Source organism: Corvus cornix, chromosome 1A (genome assembly GCF_000738735.6).
Source record: "Corvus cornix cornix isolate S_Up_H32 chromosome 1A, ASM73873v5, whole genome shotgun sequence".
NCBI lineage: Eukaryota > Metazoa > Chordata > Aves > Passeriformes > Corvidae > Corvus > Corvus cornix.
The window spans coordinates 47719803-47734637 of NC_047057.1; the positions used below are offsets into that span (position 1 = coordinate 47719803).

The 14835-nt window shown below is 42.6% G+C and overlaps 1 protein-coding gene across 4 annotated transcripts in view; it reads right to left on the reverse strand.

The window, feature by feature from the left end:
- The window catches only part of GRIN2B (glutamate ionotropic receptor NMDA type subunit 2B), a 240919-nt gene that overhangs the window by 22416 nt on the left and 203668 nt on the right, over window positions 1-14835 (reverse strand). For all 4 annotated transcript variants that reach the window (XM_019292611.3, XM_039570737.1, XM_039570738.1 and 1 more), the window contains exons 11-13: window positions 6285-6445; window positions 3190-3377; window positions 1164-1402 (exon numbers count right to left, since the gene is read on the reverse strand). In XM_019292611.3, coding sequence (XP_019148156.1) covers window positions 1164-1402; window positions 3190-3377; window positions 6285-6445 — 588 coding nt within the window. The remainder of the gene's footprint in view (window positions 1-1163; window positions 1403-3189; window positions 3378-6284; window positions 6446-14835) is intronic.

The window sequence follows — 14835 nt, forward strand, 5'->3', positions numbered from 1 at the left end:
AAATCAGACAACAGAAGGGCCCAATTCCTCCACATTCTCCACAAGCTCATTTGACCCATGACACAGACTGTTTGCAAGGGCTATCCCTAAGAATAGAATGAAAGGGGCTCCTTTATTCCCTGACCTGCCAAATAGTGCCTGATGATTAATGTCAGTTGTGAAATGGACACCATCACATCATGTTATCATGGATTCTCAGCAGCTAGCAGATGATTAACGCTTTTCAGACCTTACATCAACCTGGCCCAGGTCTAGCAGATAACCACAGAATGAAAGAATCTGTTCTTAGCTAAGGGTTACCAAACACAATGCCCTACCTCATCTCCAGACTAAACCACATTACAAACTAACAGTACAGAAGAGAGGCTGTGCCCTTGCACTCAAAAGCCTTTGTCATTTCTCTTCAATATGTTACGCAGCAATTATATATTCCTTGTACAATCAAAGTAAATTCTGTTACATCAGATGCTGAGCTAAAAAATTCCAAGATTTGACCTCACTTCAGAATGGATCAGGAGAAAGGCCAGCGGCTTGAAAGAAGGAAAATAAAGCTCCAAATGGGATACTGCTAGCAACACTAATAGAGAAGATGACTCAGAAATGGCTAGAATCTGCTTTAAACATGAATGTTGTACCCTACGGCAGATTTGCATAAAGCTAAGTTTATGTGGTCATCCTCTGTGGAAGGATTTCTACATGGTTCAGGGCATGGCTTTTGGTTAAGGACTTCTGACTGTCAATGAAGGCACACTTCTAGTTAACAAAAGGTCAGCTGAAAAGCTGTAATATAGAGGACAATGTAAAACTCCAAAATTTCTAATAATATTATCCGTCATTACTTGATTACATTTGGGGGGTCCCCAAATTTGGCCTCCTCACAACTCACTTTGGAGAAGAAAGCAGTAACAGTTAACTTGTCTTTTACTGTGTTTTCATTTCCATGTGAAATTTCCATTTCCTTAACCATAACCCAGCAGAGACCAGAGATGTCACAGAAGAAGCTAGCACATTTTTGCAGCATTAACAGTGCAAAGATGACACTGTGCAGACTGCCACCCTATGCCACCTGTGTGTTAGACAGTCTTGGTGGATATTCCCATCTCCAGTACCTAGGACTGTCTGAATAAAGCTTCTGTTCCTCCCTGACAGTTAATGGAACTCACCCTGCTGATGGAGAAGACCACACCAGGCTTGCCAGAGCAGACGCCCATGAAGCAGTGGCGGAATTGCCAGTAGAAGAGATGCTCACAGATGAAGGTGATGAGACTGAGGGCCATGGCTGCTCCCAACATGTAGAAGACACCTGCCATGTTATCTATATCCAGCTGGCTGCTCATAACCTCGTTCTTCTCATTGTGACAAATGCCAGTGAGCCAGAGAGCTTCCAGCTCCTCCATCTCCCCTGGAAAGATAGACAGGAGGAAAGACACAGATTAGATAATCCTTCAATGGCTAAAGAGCTCAAACTGGGGCAGACAAAGCAAGAAGCTGATCTAATGTAATTTCCAGTCCCCACGTTCTTTTTCCACATCTACAATATCCATAAAATATCCTGACTGCCCTTCCGATGAGGGCAAGTGCTATTTGTCACAGGAAAGTCAACAGGATTTTTCCACAGCCTAATATTAGCCACAACAAGGTATACCACAGGACACAGCTATGACAGTTGCTGGATGTGTACACTGAGATCCTGAAACAGTTGTCCACCAGATGACTGAAGACCTGGCCTCACAAACTTCCACTTTCATTAAGTCAGTGAAGGGGAAAATTAGTGACTGATATTGGTAGACAAAAATTAATCATTTCTAGATGAAAACATTGTATATTTCCAACTCAGAATTCATAAAAATGATTGTTTTCAATCAATTTTTTTCCCATCATATCCACAGCTCATTAAAACTAGGTGCAATGTTCCAAAAAATATTTGAGTATTTTTACTCATTGTTCTTCCATTCAATTTTGTCCAAATTCAACACTTCCAAGGGCTTTGACCAATCAAAAATTTTTCTAATTTGTATCAGCTAGGAGCAAAGGCTCTGTACTCTAATTTCATACACCACTTACTACCATTATGGTCCTTTTCATGAGAGGCAAGAGAGAGGTAAACGCTCACACACACACATATATTGAGACATTCAGAACAAACTAATTTTGCAGGATGACAAATTGTTTCATGTTGTTAGGCAAGTTAGTTTTTCGCATTTTCAATCTCCAGTCCAGTGGCGGGGGGAAAAAAACCCATGTATTAAAGTAGTACCACAACAGAGTCTTTGAAGCTTTGTGGAGAACTTATGTTCTTCTCTGAAATAGCACATATTAGGCTTTTTAAGAAACAGAACAACCTATCTGTCAGGTGGCCAATTTTCTGAAATATGTCAAGTTATGTTCTTTCCATATTTATAATATGATGTTATTTTCAGATTTCAGGGGGAAAAAAAGAATACTTATAAATAAAATAACCTGTGAATTTTATTTATTTATAAAAAAGGACACAGGAAAATGTAATGTGAAATGGAAAGACGGGAAAATATTTCCTAAGAATGAATTTCTTTTCCCATAAATAATTTTTGTTAATACCAGCAATTTCTCTGTAAATTAAGAGGTGTATTAGGTAACTACAATGTTCTAATTAAAAACTTGCTCCAAAATATGCTTCTGAGTCTCAAGTTCTTCCTTGTTTGGCTTTTTTTTGTTGTTTCGCTTTGGGGTTTTTTTTGAGGTTTTGGAAAATCTGATCTAGCTCATTCATCCAGAAATATTTATCCTTTAATTCTGTAAACCCTGCATGGATTGATCCTGTCTAAAGTATGGAATAACCACAGACAGTCCAGTATAATTAGTGGGTTTGGTCATGGCAAAACCTCAAAGGTAGTGAAAAAGTCACACCAGAAATCTTGTTTTTACAAGACGTTCTTCACATAAGATGCTTTTTCAAACACACATCTGAGCTTGTTCTATGAAAACTTTAGTGCTTTCAGCACTGCTTTTGATGATACCGCTACCCTGCAACAACAACATGAAAGAAGTGACATCCTCACATTTTTGGTGTGATGACTCTAAAAAAACCCCATTAATAATTTCATGTTCTCAACTCACATCTGAAGCACCAGAGCTAGAAACTTTCACTTCTTACACGCAAAACTTGGTATTTCTTAGGAAACTTCAGTGCTTCTTTTTCTTCTCACTTACCATCTCCAAAAAGCTGTAGAATCGCAAGATCAACCTGGCGCTTCCAGCCTGAGTCCTTTTGGATGGCAATGCCATAGCCAGTGGAGGCAAACACTTTCCCACTCCCAATCGTCACCAGCTTGCAGCCTTCATCTCTGCCAGCCATGTAGTTTAGCACTGCTGCATCATAAATGAAAGCATCCAACTTCCTGCACAGATGCAAGAAACAAGAGGGTATAGTACAGAAAACATAAAATCTGTATTAATTCAAAGGTGCTTTTAGGCAGCTAAGGAAGAAATTAACCTTTTTCAGATGGACTGCAATATTTATATAGAATCATAGAAAGGTTTGGGTTGGAAATGATCTTAAAGACCATCTAATTCCAAGCCCCATGACATGGGCAGGAACATCTTCCACTAGACCAGGTTGCTCAGAGCCCTATCCAGCCTGGCCTCAAACACTCTAGGGATGGGGCATCCACAACTTCATCACCTCACAGTAAAGTGCCTCACCACCATCACGTGGAAGAATTTTTTCCTGATATCTAATTTATCTAATCTTTCAGATTTAAACCATTCCCCCTTGTCCTGTCACTACATGCATTTATAAAAAGGTTCTCTCCAGCTCTCTTGTAGGTTCTCTTCATGAGGGCCACAATTAGGTCACACTAAAGCCTTCTCTTCTGAACAATCCCAATTCTCTCAGCCTTTCCTTGTAAGGAGAGGTGCTCCATCCCTTTAAGCATTTTGGTGGCCTCCTCTGGATTTGCTCCTACAGTCCCATGTCCTTTTTGTGCAGAGGGCCCCAGAGCTGGATGCAGCACTGCAGATGGGGTCTCAGCAGAGCAGAAGGGCAGAATGCCCTCCCTCACCCTGCTGTCCAGCTGCTTTGGATGCAGCCCAGGATACAATTGGCTTTCTGGGCTGTGAATTCACATCACTGGGTCATGTCCAGCCCCTCACCCACCAGAACCCCCAAGTCCTTCTCAGCCGGGCTGCTCTTGATCCCTCCATCCCCCAGCTTGTGTTGATACCGGGGATTGCCCTGACCCCAGTGGAGCACCTTGCACTTGGCCTTGTTAAGTATCATGAGATCCCCATATGCCCACTTCTTGAACCTGTCCAGGTCCCTCTGGATGGTATCCCATCCTTCAGGTGTGTCATCTTCACCTTCACCATAGTTAAATAAAATCTAAGCCTAAAGCTGTCTTACAGGTGAATCTGGGTTTTAAATGAGGATCATCTATTTCTTTCTGACTTTTTGGTAATCATAATTTCTGATCTGAAAGAAAATTTGGAATACAAACATACTGCAAGATAAAGATGAATGAAGAGGAAGTCAAGGGGATCTATATTCTTAAGAATAGCTTATATTTCTGTACTGCCTTTCATCTCAAAAGAATCTAAAATGCCTTACAAAATTTATCAATATTAGATAGCAAAGTAGGGACTGAAGTAAGGAAAGTATTTTCTCCAATTCAAATGCTGGCATGACTTAGCTGAGAAAAATGTATCTTTTTCAAATCAAATATAGTCAGGACATTATGTTTAACCCCTCAGTTACTGTGAAAAGTACTACCAGATCTTTACCAATGTCAAGGGGCTACAACAGCAGCTTTATGGTTTACCATGCTGAATTGGTCTTTGTTAAAGACTGTTCAGCTGAAAATCACAACAAAAATTCTGTTTCCACACAGAGAAATCCCCATTATGGGCTGTGTAGAGAGCACAACAGCCTGATGAGAGCCTTTTCACACTGCAACAAATTGATTTGGATGTGGGGGGCAGCCTCAGGAGGTTCCATCTTCCACATACCCAAAGACAGCTGATGAGTAAATCCTCCCACTAGATCTGAAATGAAACACTTCTTGATAATTGACCTAAGACCTTCCGGTTGCACATTCTCTCTCACACACTGTGTTTACAATACACCTCCTGTACATATATTTACAGGATGGTGATTATCTCAGTTCAAGTGCTTATCTGTGAGGAAGTCTGTCCAAGGGTAAATATGAAGCCAGGATGACATCTATCACAAGTGATGAACTCTATTTCATCCATATATTTCCAGGACAGTGAATATTTATTTCCTGAATGATGACTATCCTGGCAAATGCATCTTCCCAGGATGATATCCAACAATGGTACAACCATTTGTAATGGGCTGTGTACCTCTGAACCTGGCAAACAGGTTTAGGAATATTCAATCTAGTAATTAAATTGGCTAAACATCTTAAGCTGTGCTTTGGAATGAACTTTCTCATAGTGCAACATGAGTGTAAGCAAAAATTTTTTTTCACTGGGGCTGGGCTCTGACAACTAAAATGGTCAGCTCTGGGAGGAGGTCTTTAATTATAAAGCACAAAGGCTTGCAAAATGTCATTTTGAGCTAGTTCCTTTGCAGATCCGCTGTTATTAAAATAGGATGAGCTATTCAAGCATGCTTTTCACTAACAAATTTTCCCACGTTTCCAAAATTACCCAAGGAAATGCTTACATTTTTTATATGTCCTTATTATTCAAATAATGTTTTGTTTAGCCCTTGATACTAAAATATTCCAGTGAGTAGGCTACTTCCAAACTACTTGCTTCAAGCCTACCTTCCATTACATTATATTAAGTGGTGATACACTGGGGTGGGATTAGTCTGACAGCTTCCTGATTAGCATAATCTTTTAAACACAGGAGAGAAAACAAAGGAATTTCCAGATGACAATATAAATGCTCCGCAAAAAACTTTGTCCACAGAGATCCGTGAGCTTTTCTTCTGTATGCATAAAAACCCATCAGCATGAAACATCTTGATGAAGCAAGGTCTTTGGGACCAATACACACATGGATTATGTACACAGGGATACAGTAGATGCTCTTTTTTTTTTTTTTTTTTTATTCTTATAAACACAGCAAAACCAGAAACTCTTACAGAGATGGCAATAGAAAAACCTGGTAAAAAGAACCACAGAGTTACTCTCCTGTGCTACTGTGCTATGTGTGGTCTTACTATACTTTTAACCATGGAATGATAATAGAGGCTAATTTTTCAAACCTTAAAAATAAAATTTTCCAGACAAGCATGCAAAAAGTCTGTGGTAAAGGAGCATGTAAGAAAGACTTACCCAGTCTTCAGTGAGAACAGGGCGTCGTCCACCCCCCTCTGATTGAACTTCACCATGTAGCTGTGCATTTCAGGGTAGTTGTTGCGAATGTTCCTTTCCGTGCTGCCATTGGGAACTGTCCCGAAGCGGAAAGGGGGTGAGAAGTCATTTGGTTTCTGGAACTGAAGAGACAGAAAAAGGAACAATTCTCACAATCTTTCAGATTGAAGCAGTCATCTGGTTGGGAGAATATCGGAAGGTAGTTCTGATTTTATTTTACTATCATGTAGAAAACATAATTGAGAAGACATTATATTTCAGTGTTTTCAAACATCAACATTTCAAATATCTCCTGTTAATGCCTAAGAAGTAAATCTGAGCAAGCTGTTCTTTTTGTCTACTCTGGATTAAGTGCATGAAATAGTCAGTGATCAGAGATTAAATAGGAGGTTAGATAAAAGGAGAAAGGAAAGGGAAAATGTAACAGTGGTGCTGGAACACTGTCAAGAAAAGGTTTAAAATAAAGTCTATGTGATGTGCTTTTTATCCACAAACTGTCATTTAGTTCCTAAGAAGTATCTTTTTCAGCTCTGCGGATGCCTTTGCACTTCCTAGTTCTGACAGAAGTAGAAAAGTAATTAATAAGGAGAGATGCCTCTCAGCACACCTCACATCCACTTCACCAAACGCATGATCAGCTTTCAAAGTTTTGGGCAAATGTCCCAAATGAAATGCTGTTAGTGGCTGCAAGTTACTAGTAACATTTGATGCCCGGAACAGAGCTGGCAGAACACACCAAAGCTTTTGCCGCTCACAAGAAATACATTCATCATAACATTCCCCCACGGCTGCAAGACTGTGAGATTTTATATGCCACTTGCTTAACTCAAGTCATAATCAATGCTCTCTGGGATTTTATGAGCAGTAAAATTTAGACTGTCAATTATCAAGACTGCTTAAAACCCCTAGAACCAGTAGATGAGAAGGAGCACAGAATTGCAAACCAGGAAGTGAATAAGCAGTAAAGATGCAAAGGTAGATTAAAGGGAAAGAAGCCTCCTCCTCTCAGGATATATCAAGCAGTAGCTTGCCTGGTATTCTTTCTTGACTCCCAACTGTGACTGTGTATTTGCATGATCCTGAGAACCACGCTGACAACATGCTAATGGTCAGACCAAACCCATTTAATGCCAGTAGTTCACCTGGTACATGAATATGTGCAGTCATGCACTGCCACCTTCTACAGGGCTGCAATCTACAGACAGTTCTAGTTTAAAACACATGCAGATGAGCCTTGTTCTTGGGCTCCGCTTAAAGCCATTTGGGAACTTGGTCAACTCAACTGAGGAGGCCAGAGCCCCTAAAGGAGTATATCTCACTCATAACATCTCAGCCATGAGGACAGCTAGAAGCTGTGTGTGGAACACTCTTCACCTGTTTCTCTGTACTAGGCAATTCATCTCTCCAGTCTGGATGGCAAGATGAGCTTGAATGTGCATGTGAGTGTGTGAGAGACAACATGTATCCTACTGCTTTAAGCCAGTAAAAAACATCAGGGCTGTTTTTCTGAACTCAGGTTAGTGCATCACCAACAAAACAGAAGTTTCACATGGCATAAAACAGACAATAAGGTGTCTCTTAGAACTTTGTCACACCCTCTACGAATGAAGACAAACTCACATCTATCAAAGACTGTAATGAAAGCAAACTTTGATGGGAGAAAAATCACCGCAGCATGCTAAAATTATTCTTTTTTACTAAGCTGATTAAAGCAGCAGCCTAGGGGACCCATCACAAGGAGGGCACTGCCACGCCAGACACAAAGAAACACAGTCTCTCCCCTGACATGCTAAACCAGGAGATTGCAGCGTGGGCAACCTGCTTTCCCAGAGGCTGCAGAACCCTGCCTTGAAGGCAAACAGGACATTCCCATTCCCACAGAGCCCTCCAACAGAATACAAGCATCAGGCAGGCCTGACCAACATTGGTGTGACTGAGTTTTGGCATGTCCATTTTATACCTCCACCCTCCATTCCCAGTGACACAATCTCTACCTCCATCACAATGTCTACAAACTAGAGTAAGAAGGATTACAAAGTCAGGCAGGGCTGTGGTAAGGGAAACAATCCCAACTCTGAACTATCCTTTGTCCCCACTGTGTTCCAGAGCCCATAATAGCAGCCACGGGAAAAAGGCTCCAGATTCAATTTTTAATCTCCTGGACAATCAATAAATAAATGAAAACATTTCTCTTTTAGGAAATGCCTATTTCTAGCAGCTGGAAAAGCACATTTCTAGAGAAAGAAGTCAGGTTGATGACTTCTACAAATTCACATACTACTCATTCACTTACCAATCCTTACCTCCTGCTCATTCCTCAGTCAGAACAGATCTTCAAATGCAAATTATTCTTCACACACCAACATGCACACACACTTCAGCCATAGCTTGGTGGACAGCAAGACAGGAAACGATATGAAAGGATCCATATGGGACCCATACCAGACAATTTTAGCTTGAGTGCCTAAGAGGAACACAGATCCCCAGCTAACCTGGCTTGATGTTTACAACGCTGAAAGCAACCAATGTCCAGCTGACTCCACAGCCCATGGAGCCAGAGATAAGCAGCTACTTCTCCATATTTGAGAAGTAATAGCAGTACATGCATGCAGCTTTCTGACAGGAGATAGCAGTTCAAAAAGCCCCACATTTGTTTCTTGGCAGTAAGCAGGTGCAGCTCAGTCCAGGCATGGAGGGATCCCCAGTGAGCTCTCCAGCGTCAAAAACTGTTGCATCATTCTAACTACACTAGCTTCTGTCCTACACAGCTCATACTGAGGGAACAAGAAGACATGCAAGCCTTCCCAGAAAGTTCATGGGACAGATGGGAAAGGAGTGTGTTCCCTCCTGGCAACACAGTAGAGGAATGTGTGGAGATGATCCGTAAGGAAGACAGTTAATTGACAGATTGTCAAAGAGTTTAGTAAGGAAAGCCACTTATTTGATTTCTCCCAGGGGCTGGGAGAGTGGGCCTGGATCATAAGTATCATCCCCAGGGAAGCAGAGCTCTTTGGCAGATCAGTCAATAAGGAGTCTGAGACATGATGGAGAAGCTGAGGAACAATACAGGGGCCATTACATGGAGGAAGCCTGTGCAGAGGTAATCTCAATGCTGCAGTAAACATTGACAACATTGTGGAATCAACCACAGATATGGACAGAAAGGCTCAGAATGTAGATCAGTGAGAGAATGGTCCCATTATTTTATGCAAATATTTCTCCTGTCAGAGCCCTGAGTCACAACTACTCTACCCCAGGCATCTGCAAAGAGGAGTCCTTTGAGGCTCTGGCAAAAAAAAATGTGGTGATAATAGGGGAAGGGAAGATAAGCAACCACACCAGTTGCTGAGAAAACCCAGCTGTACAGGGTCCACACTTGTAGGAGCCCCATGTTAATACTTGCCTGTAGCAGGAGACCTGTCCTGCTGCCCAGATCTACCTACCTCAAGGGGTGACTGCCTGTGAGGGAACCAGCAGGGCTCAGCTGCAGTCCTGCACCCAAAAAGCCCCAGGCAGAGGTGTATCCCACTTGCATCCTCCCACTCATTCACCATGGAACCTCTGTTGTGAGATGTTCCCCTTTTATGTACTCAAGGTGATGTGCACATCCTTTCACCCATGAAAGAAGTCCCACTTGCTTCACATCAATTGTGAAGGTGGATGCTAGAGATGGGGGTGGAAAGCAGACACCAAGGATGCCTGAAGGGCTGGAGTAGCTCTGCGATACAAAGTGTCTATGTTCAGAGCCCAGTGGCTGCCTGCCTCTTCAACCCCTCAGTCCACCAACTGAAATCACGGAGCACTAAGTGCAAAGCAGACCCCAGCTTTGGAAAAGTAACCTCTCAGAGTCAGAGAGCAGAAATCTTCCTTCTCTGGAGAGCGATAAACACACAGGCTGGGAGCTGTTAGCACATTCAGGGGGGACAGCTCCTTTCCCTCTCCCCTCCACATCTCACCATGAGAGCTGTCGACAGCAGCAGTGAAAGCGGGTTTAAGTGACTCGGCTGGCAGAGCTGTTTCATTAGCAATTTGGAGCCGTGCCGTGCAGAAAGCAGCATTGTTCTCAGATGTTCGAATATCAATCTGCATAATGAAACAGGTGATAGGAGCTCTTCCCATTCATGCAGCAGCAATTGGAGGGGATTCAGAGATGAGGGGAAGGGGTTATGTCTAATTGGCCACAATTAATTTGATGAGAATTTTTTTTTCAATATATTGTCTATCACCAAATGGATCCTACAGAAAAGCACATCTGCACTTATTTATCTGCCTGATGTAGGCCCTGTTTACACTGTAAAGTGTTTGCCAATAGCATTGAAAGCAGTTTCCCAAACTCAGCAAGCTCTCGCAACAAAAAGGCTCTTTTTTATCAGCCAATCTACTTTTACACTGCTTAAAAAAAGCCCAAATCAATCCACTGCTGAATAACGTAATGAGCTGGCAGAACTTGGTGAAAGGGTGGGTGTGTGGGTGCGTGTGTGTAGTGCTTTACAGCTTCTCTGGGAGGGCTCCTTACACTTCATAAGGCCCGGATGTCCAGTTAAAGTTTTCTACCACAGAAAGCTCCACAGCTCTGACCCATCAAACTAAGAGCCACAGATTCAGCTCCTTGGCTAGCTGCAAATCCAAAAGAGCTTAAGCCCATGCTAGATACTTTGAGTTCACTCCATTTGCCCAGAAGTAAGTGCCAAGCTGAGATGCCAAGGGAATTTCACCTTGGGAACATGTCTCTCATATTCCCTGTGTCAAATTTGCCAGCCACCTGAGGGTAGTTTGGACACTCCAGTACACCTAAAATGGCTCTAGACATCTACATTGGCACAAGTGAATCTAGCCACTGGTCCATTTGGCCCTCAGGACAGCTTCTCCCACCAAAAGTACAGGGAGCCAACTGCTATGGGTAGCAGCAAGCCCAAAGTGCCCACCACCCTCTTAATGCATAATCTGTCCACATTGCCCAAATATCCTTGATAGTGTTCTCTTGTTCTGGTTCAGCTGCATATAACTGCAGTCAGCTTGCACCTTTCTTCATTGCCTGAAAATCCAGCCAGGCTTTTTGCACAAGAGCTTCCTTCAGAACCTTAAAAACTGAAGAGTGGGCCAGTGGTTTTCAGGTCTAACTGTGAGGTAGCTCTATGCCTATACCTAAGTCCTGATAGGCTACACACGTCCACAGCAGCATATCTTGCCCTAGTTGCCTTCTGTGTCCTCTGTTTCAGCCAGGAAATGAATTCCTTCACAGATAATGGATGACTCTCAAAGAGAAGCAGCTTGCTCTTTTCATATCCCCAAAATATACAATTTTTGTCCTCAAGCTGCACCACGAATAATGCCACAGAATCACAAACCTGCATTTGACCCTGAGAAGATGTCTCTTCAACCTCTGTCTCTCTGGTGAGTCTCTCCTGGACATCAGCATTCCTGACAACTCTTAATCCAGTCCACTGTGGAAGATGGCTGGTGCTAGAGACTCCTCCATTCCCTGGACAATCCCCACCACAGCTTTACTACTGGAAAGTTCTTCCAAGTATCTGAACTAAAGCCTTCCAGCTGCAATACAAGTGCAATATTTTCTGTTATCTTGTCCATGGACAGGGAAATCCAAATAGTTTCTTCTTCTCTGAAGGTGCATTTTATGTTTTTGAAGACCGTTGTGCTGCTTCTTCTCCATGTTCTTTGGCTGCAGCTAGAGAAGCCCAGTTTCTTTAGTCTTCCTTTGCAAGCTGTATTACATGGACCTGCAGCCCTTCTTGCTGCTGTCCTTTGGCTGTATCCTGTAGGTCTTTCCTTGACTTACCTTTGGTTGGTGAACATGCTCTCCACCATATCAAGAACAATCCGATCAAGACACAAAGATGCTGAGAGAATATTATACTAAAAAAGCTTGCAGTAAGGCAACAAAAACAATGCTAGTGAGAGTTCATGCTCATTATCACTCTTCTCAGGATCTCTCTATATTATATTGTGTTCTGTCTATCCTTCATTTTCAGCTTGCAAGTTCTTCAAAGCTGCACCTCTGTCCTGATCTGCCTTCAGGTAGTTTGTTTCTGGAATGTCAATCATCACTGCCAGCACCATCTTCAGGACTTTTACTATATTCTTTTCTTTATGCAGCTTGATTGTGCACATAGGCACATCCACAAACCTGTGCCCCCAGTCACCTGCCCTGGTAGAGGAAGTGCTCTACAGTTTTTGAGCATGGAACTTGGAACTGTTGGTGGCATGGTGCTGTCGGCACTTTAAAATTGACAAAATTGAATCCCAGCTAGGAGTGTGCCAGCTGTGCCAGCCCAGCAACACAGGCAGAAAATCATACTGCAAACCTAAATCATAGCACTGGTACAAGTCTGTGAGGAGAGCAGACTAAAGTGACTGTGCTGCTCATTCTCTATTATTAATGACTCTCTCGTACAGATACTTCTTGAGATTCATTCCTAAAGCATTCCTCTCCCCTCTGCACAGTCATGTAGTTTTGACATTACAGACATTTTTTATTTTCAAGGTGGAACTCACAGCCATTTCTAAGTGACTATAAGTTTTCAGATCATCCTTTTGCCCTAGCTCTTTTTTAGTTCCCTCCTGCATTCCCTCACAATAACATTCTCTGCCTCCTCGGCAGTGGCTGGGACTGCTCACAGCTCTGAATCCAGTTGCCACATCCAACTCTTCCTGATTGTGGACCAGTTGCAGAAATCAACACTAAGACTGCAGTGGTGAAACCCCAGTTTCTTGTCTTCACGAGTCAAACAATACATGTCTTGATTTATAAACAAACAAAAAAAAAGGAAGTTTTTAAAAAAGGGACCGAACAGCACCACATCCATTATATCAGTTTAGGGAGGGCATAAAATTACCTTGTGCTCCCTCAGACTTTGACTTTGTGGTTTATCTTATTATTCAGTACCCAGTGATGTTTCAAATTCTCTGTCTTGCTTTGCATAGCGCTTTCACCCATGAATTGCTCTAGATTAAGTCCAAGAAAGGAGTTATCAGTTAGTGCAACTGACTGCAGCGAAGTTGGCAAAGAATTCAATTAAAGTCCCTTTTAAAGGAAGATGTAGTGTGGACCAGACTCACAAACAAGAAAGAAAAATATCTCTGAATGTCTATTGGTGAAATATGGACATGTGCAGGTCAGGGAAGGGAACAGAGCAACCTAGTGACAATGCAGAGGTGGGGGGGGGGGGGGGCAGGTGAAAGCAAAAGAAAGGAGTTCAAATATAGCAACTTTAAAAATAGTTGTCCTTGCAAAATAACTGAGATGAAAGCAGAGATCCAATTGGTGGAAGAAGCCTCCATGACATGCGGTTATTGCCAGAGCAATGCACACAGTAGGACTGTGCAGGCTCTTTACGAGCTGGGTTGCAATGTACAGGCCTGCTCTGTGCTGCTTCTGCACAGAGCAGGAGACTGAAAACCTTGGGCAGTGCAGCGTCACCCCAAACAGATGGCATGCCGGGGATCCCCCATCTTCCACAAACACACCTACCTGTGCCTGCTGCTGCCACACTGCCTTTATGCTGACCCAAGCATTACCGATACACCAGACCTGAGGGGCCACTTCAGGATCAGACCATCACCTAGAGAGTCCACCCACCACCAGAACACCAGGCTTCTTCTGGGTCGGCCAAGTGCGTGGGCATTATACAGGCTCTGTGCAGTTTCTCCACCCAACAGGTGGAGAAAAATATTAAATATTCTTCAGGACACATAGTATATGGCAGTATATAGGCTTCAAGTCAAGGTGTCCCTCAAGCTTGACCAGAAGACATCTGTAGTGGAATCACTGAGCTTCACCAGTCAGAGCCAAAAGCTCCTTGCACAGCTCAAGTGTTAGTATGCATGATATCAGAACACCCCAGTCACATCTGTTGCAATGAAGGGGGCTATGAAATCATAGCTACAGTACACTTAACTTTTGGTTGCATGCATGTAGAGGATGGAGATCATCTGTTTATCCAGCATCAAATTGTGCCATGTATTTCATTCTTGAAAGTCAGCTTCCTTGGAAGCTAAATGCAGTGGGAAAAAGGGTACCTACTGAATGATCCCAGGCAAACACAAAACAGAAATTAGTGAGGCAGAAAGATGCCAGTTACTACACTCATGTTAATATCATTAGAAGTGTAGATGTTCATTCAGAGGGAGAAAATTAACTGATTAAAAAGACCTTGAGATGAGAGGTGGCAGCTAACTACAGAGGAATTTGAAATCTGCTTTGTTTGCACATGAGACAGCTGGTTAACAAATTATAATACACTCTGAGAAATTCAGAGGATGTAGTTTGGTAGGGGAGCAATTCCATTTTTCACCCATTTTCACTAACAAAGGAAGGTCACATCCTCCTGTCTTCTGAGTAGTAACAGTAGCCAACCTACTTTTATGCGGGTACTATCCACTGGGCAGCAGGGTGAAACCCTGTGCAAAGCCTGGCAAACCTCCAAAAGACTTTACAGGGGCCAGAATTTTCATCCAAGTAATTATAAAAGCTTAGCAATCACATTAGTGCAAT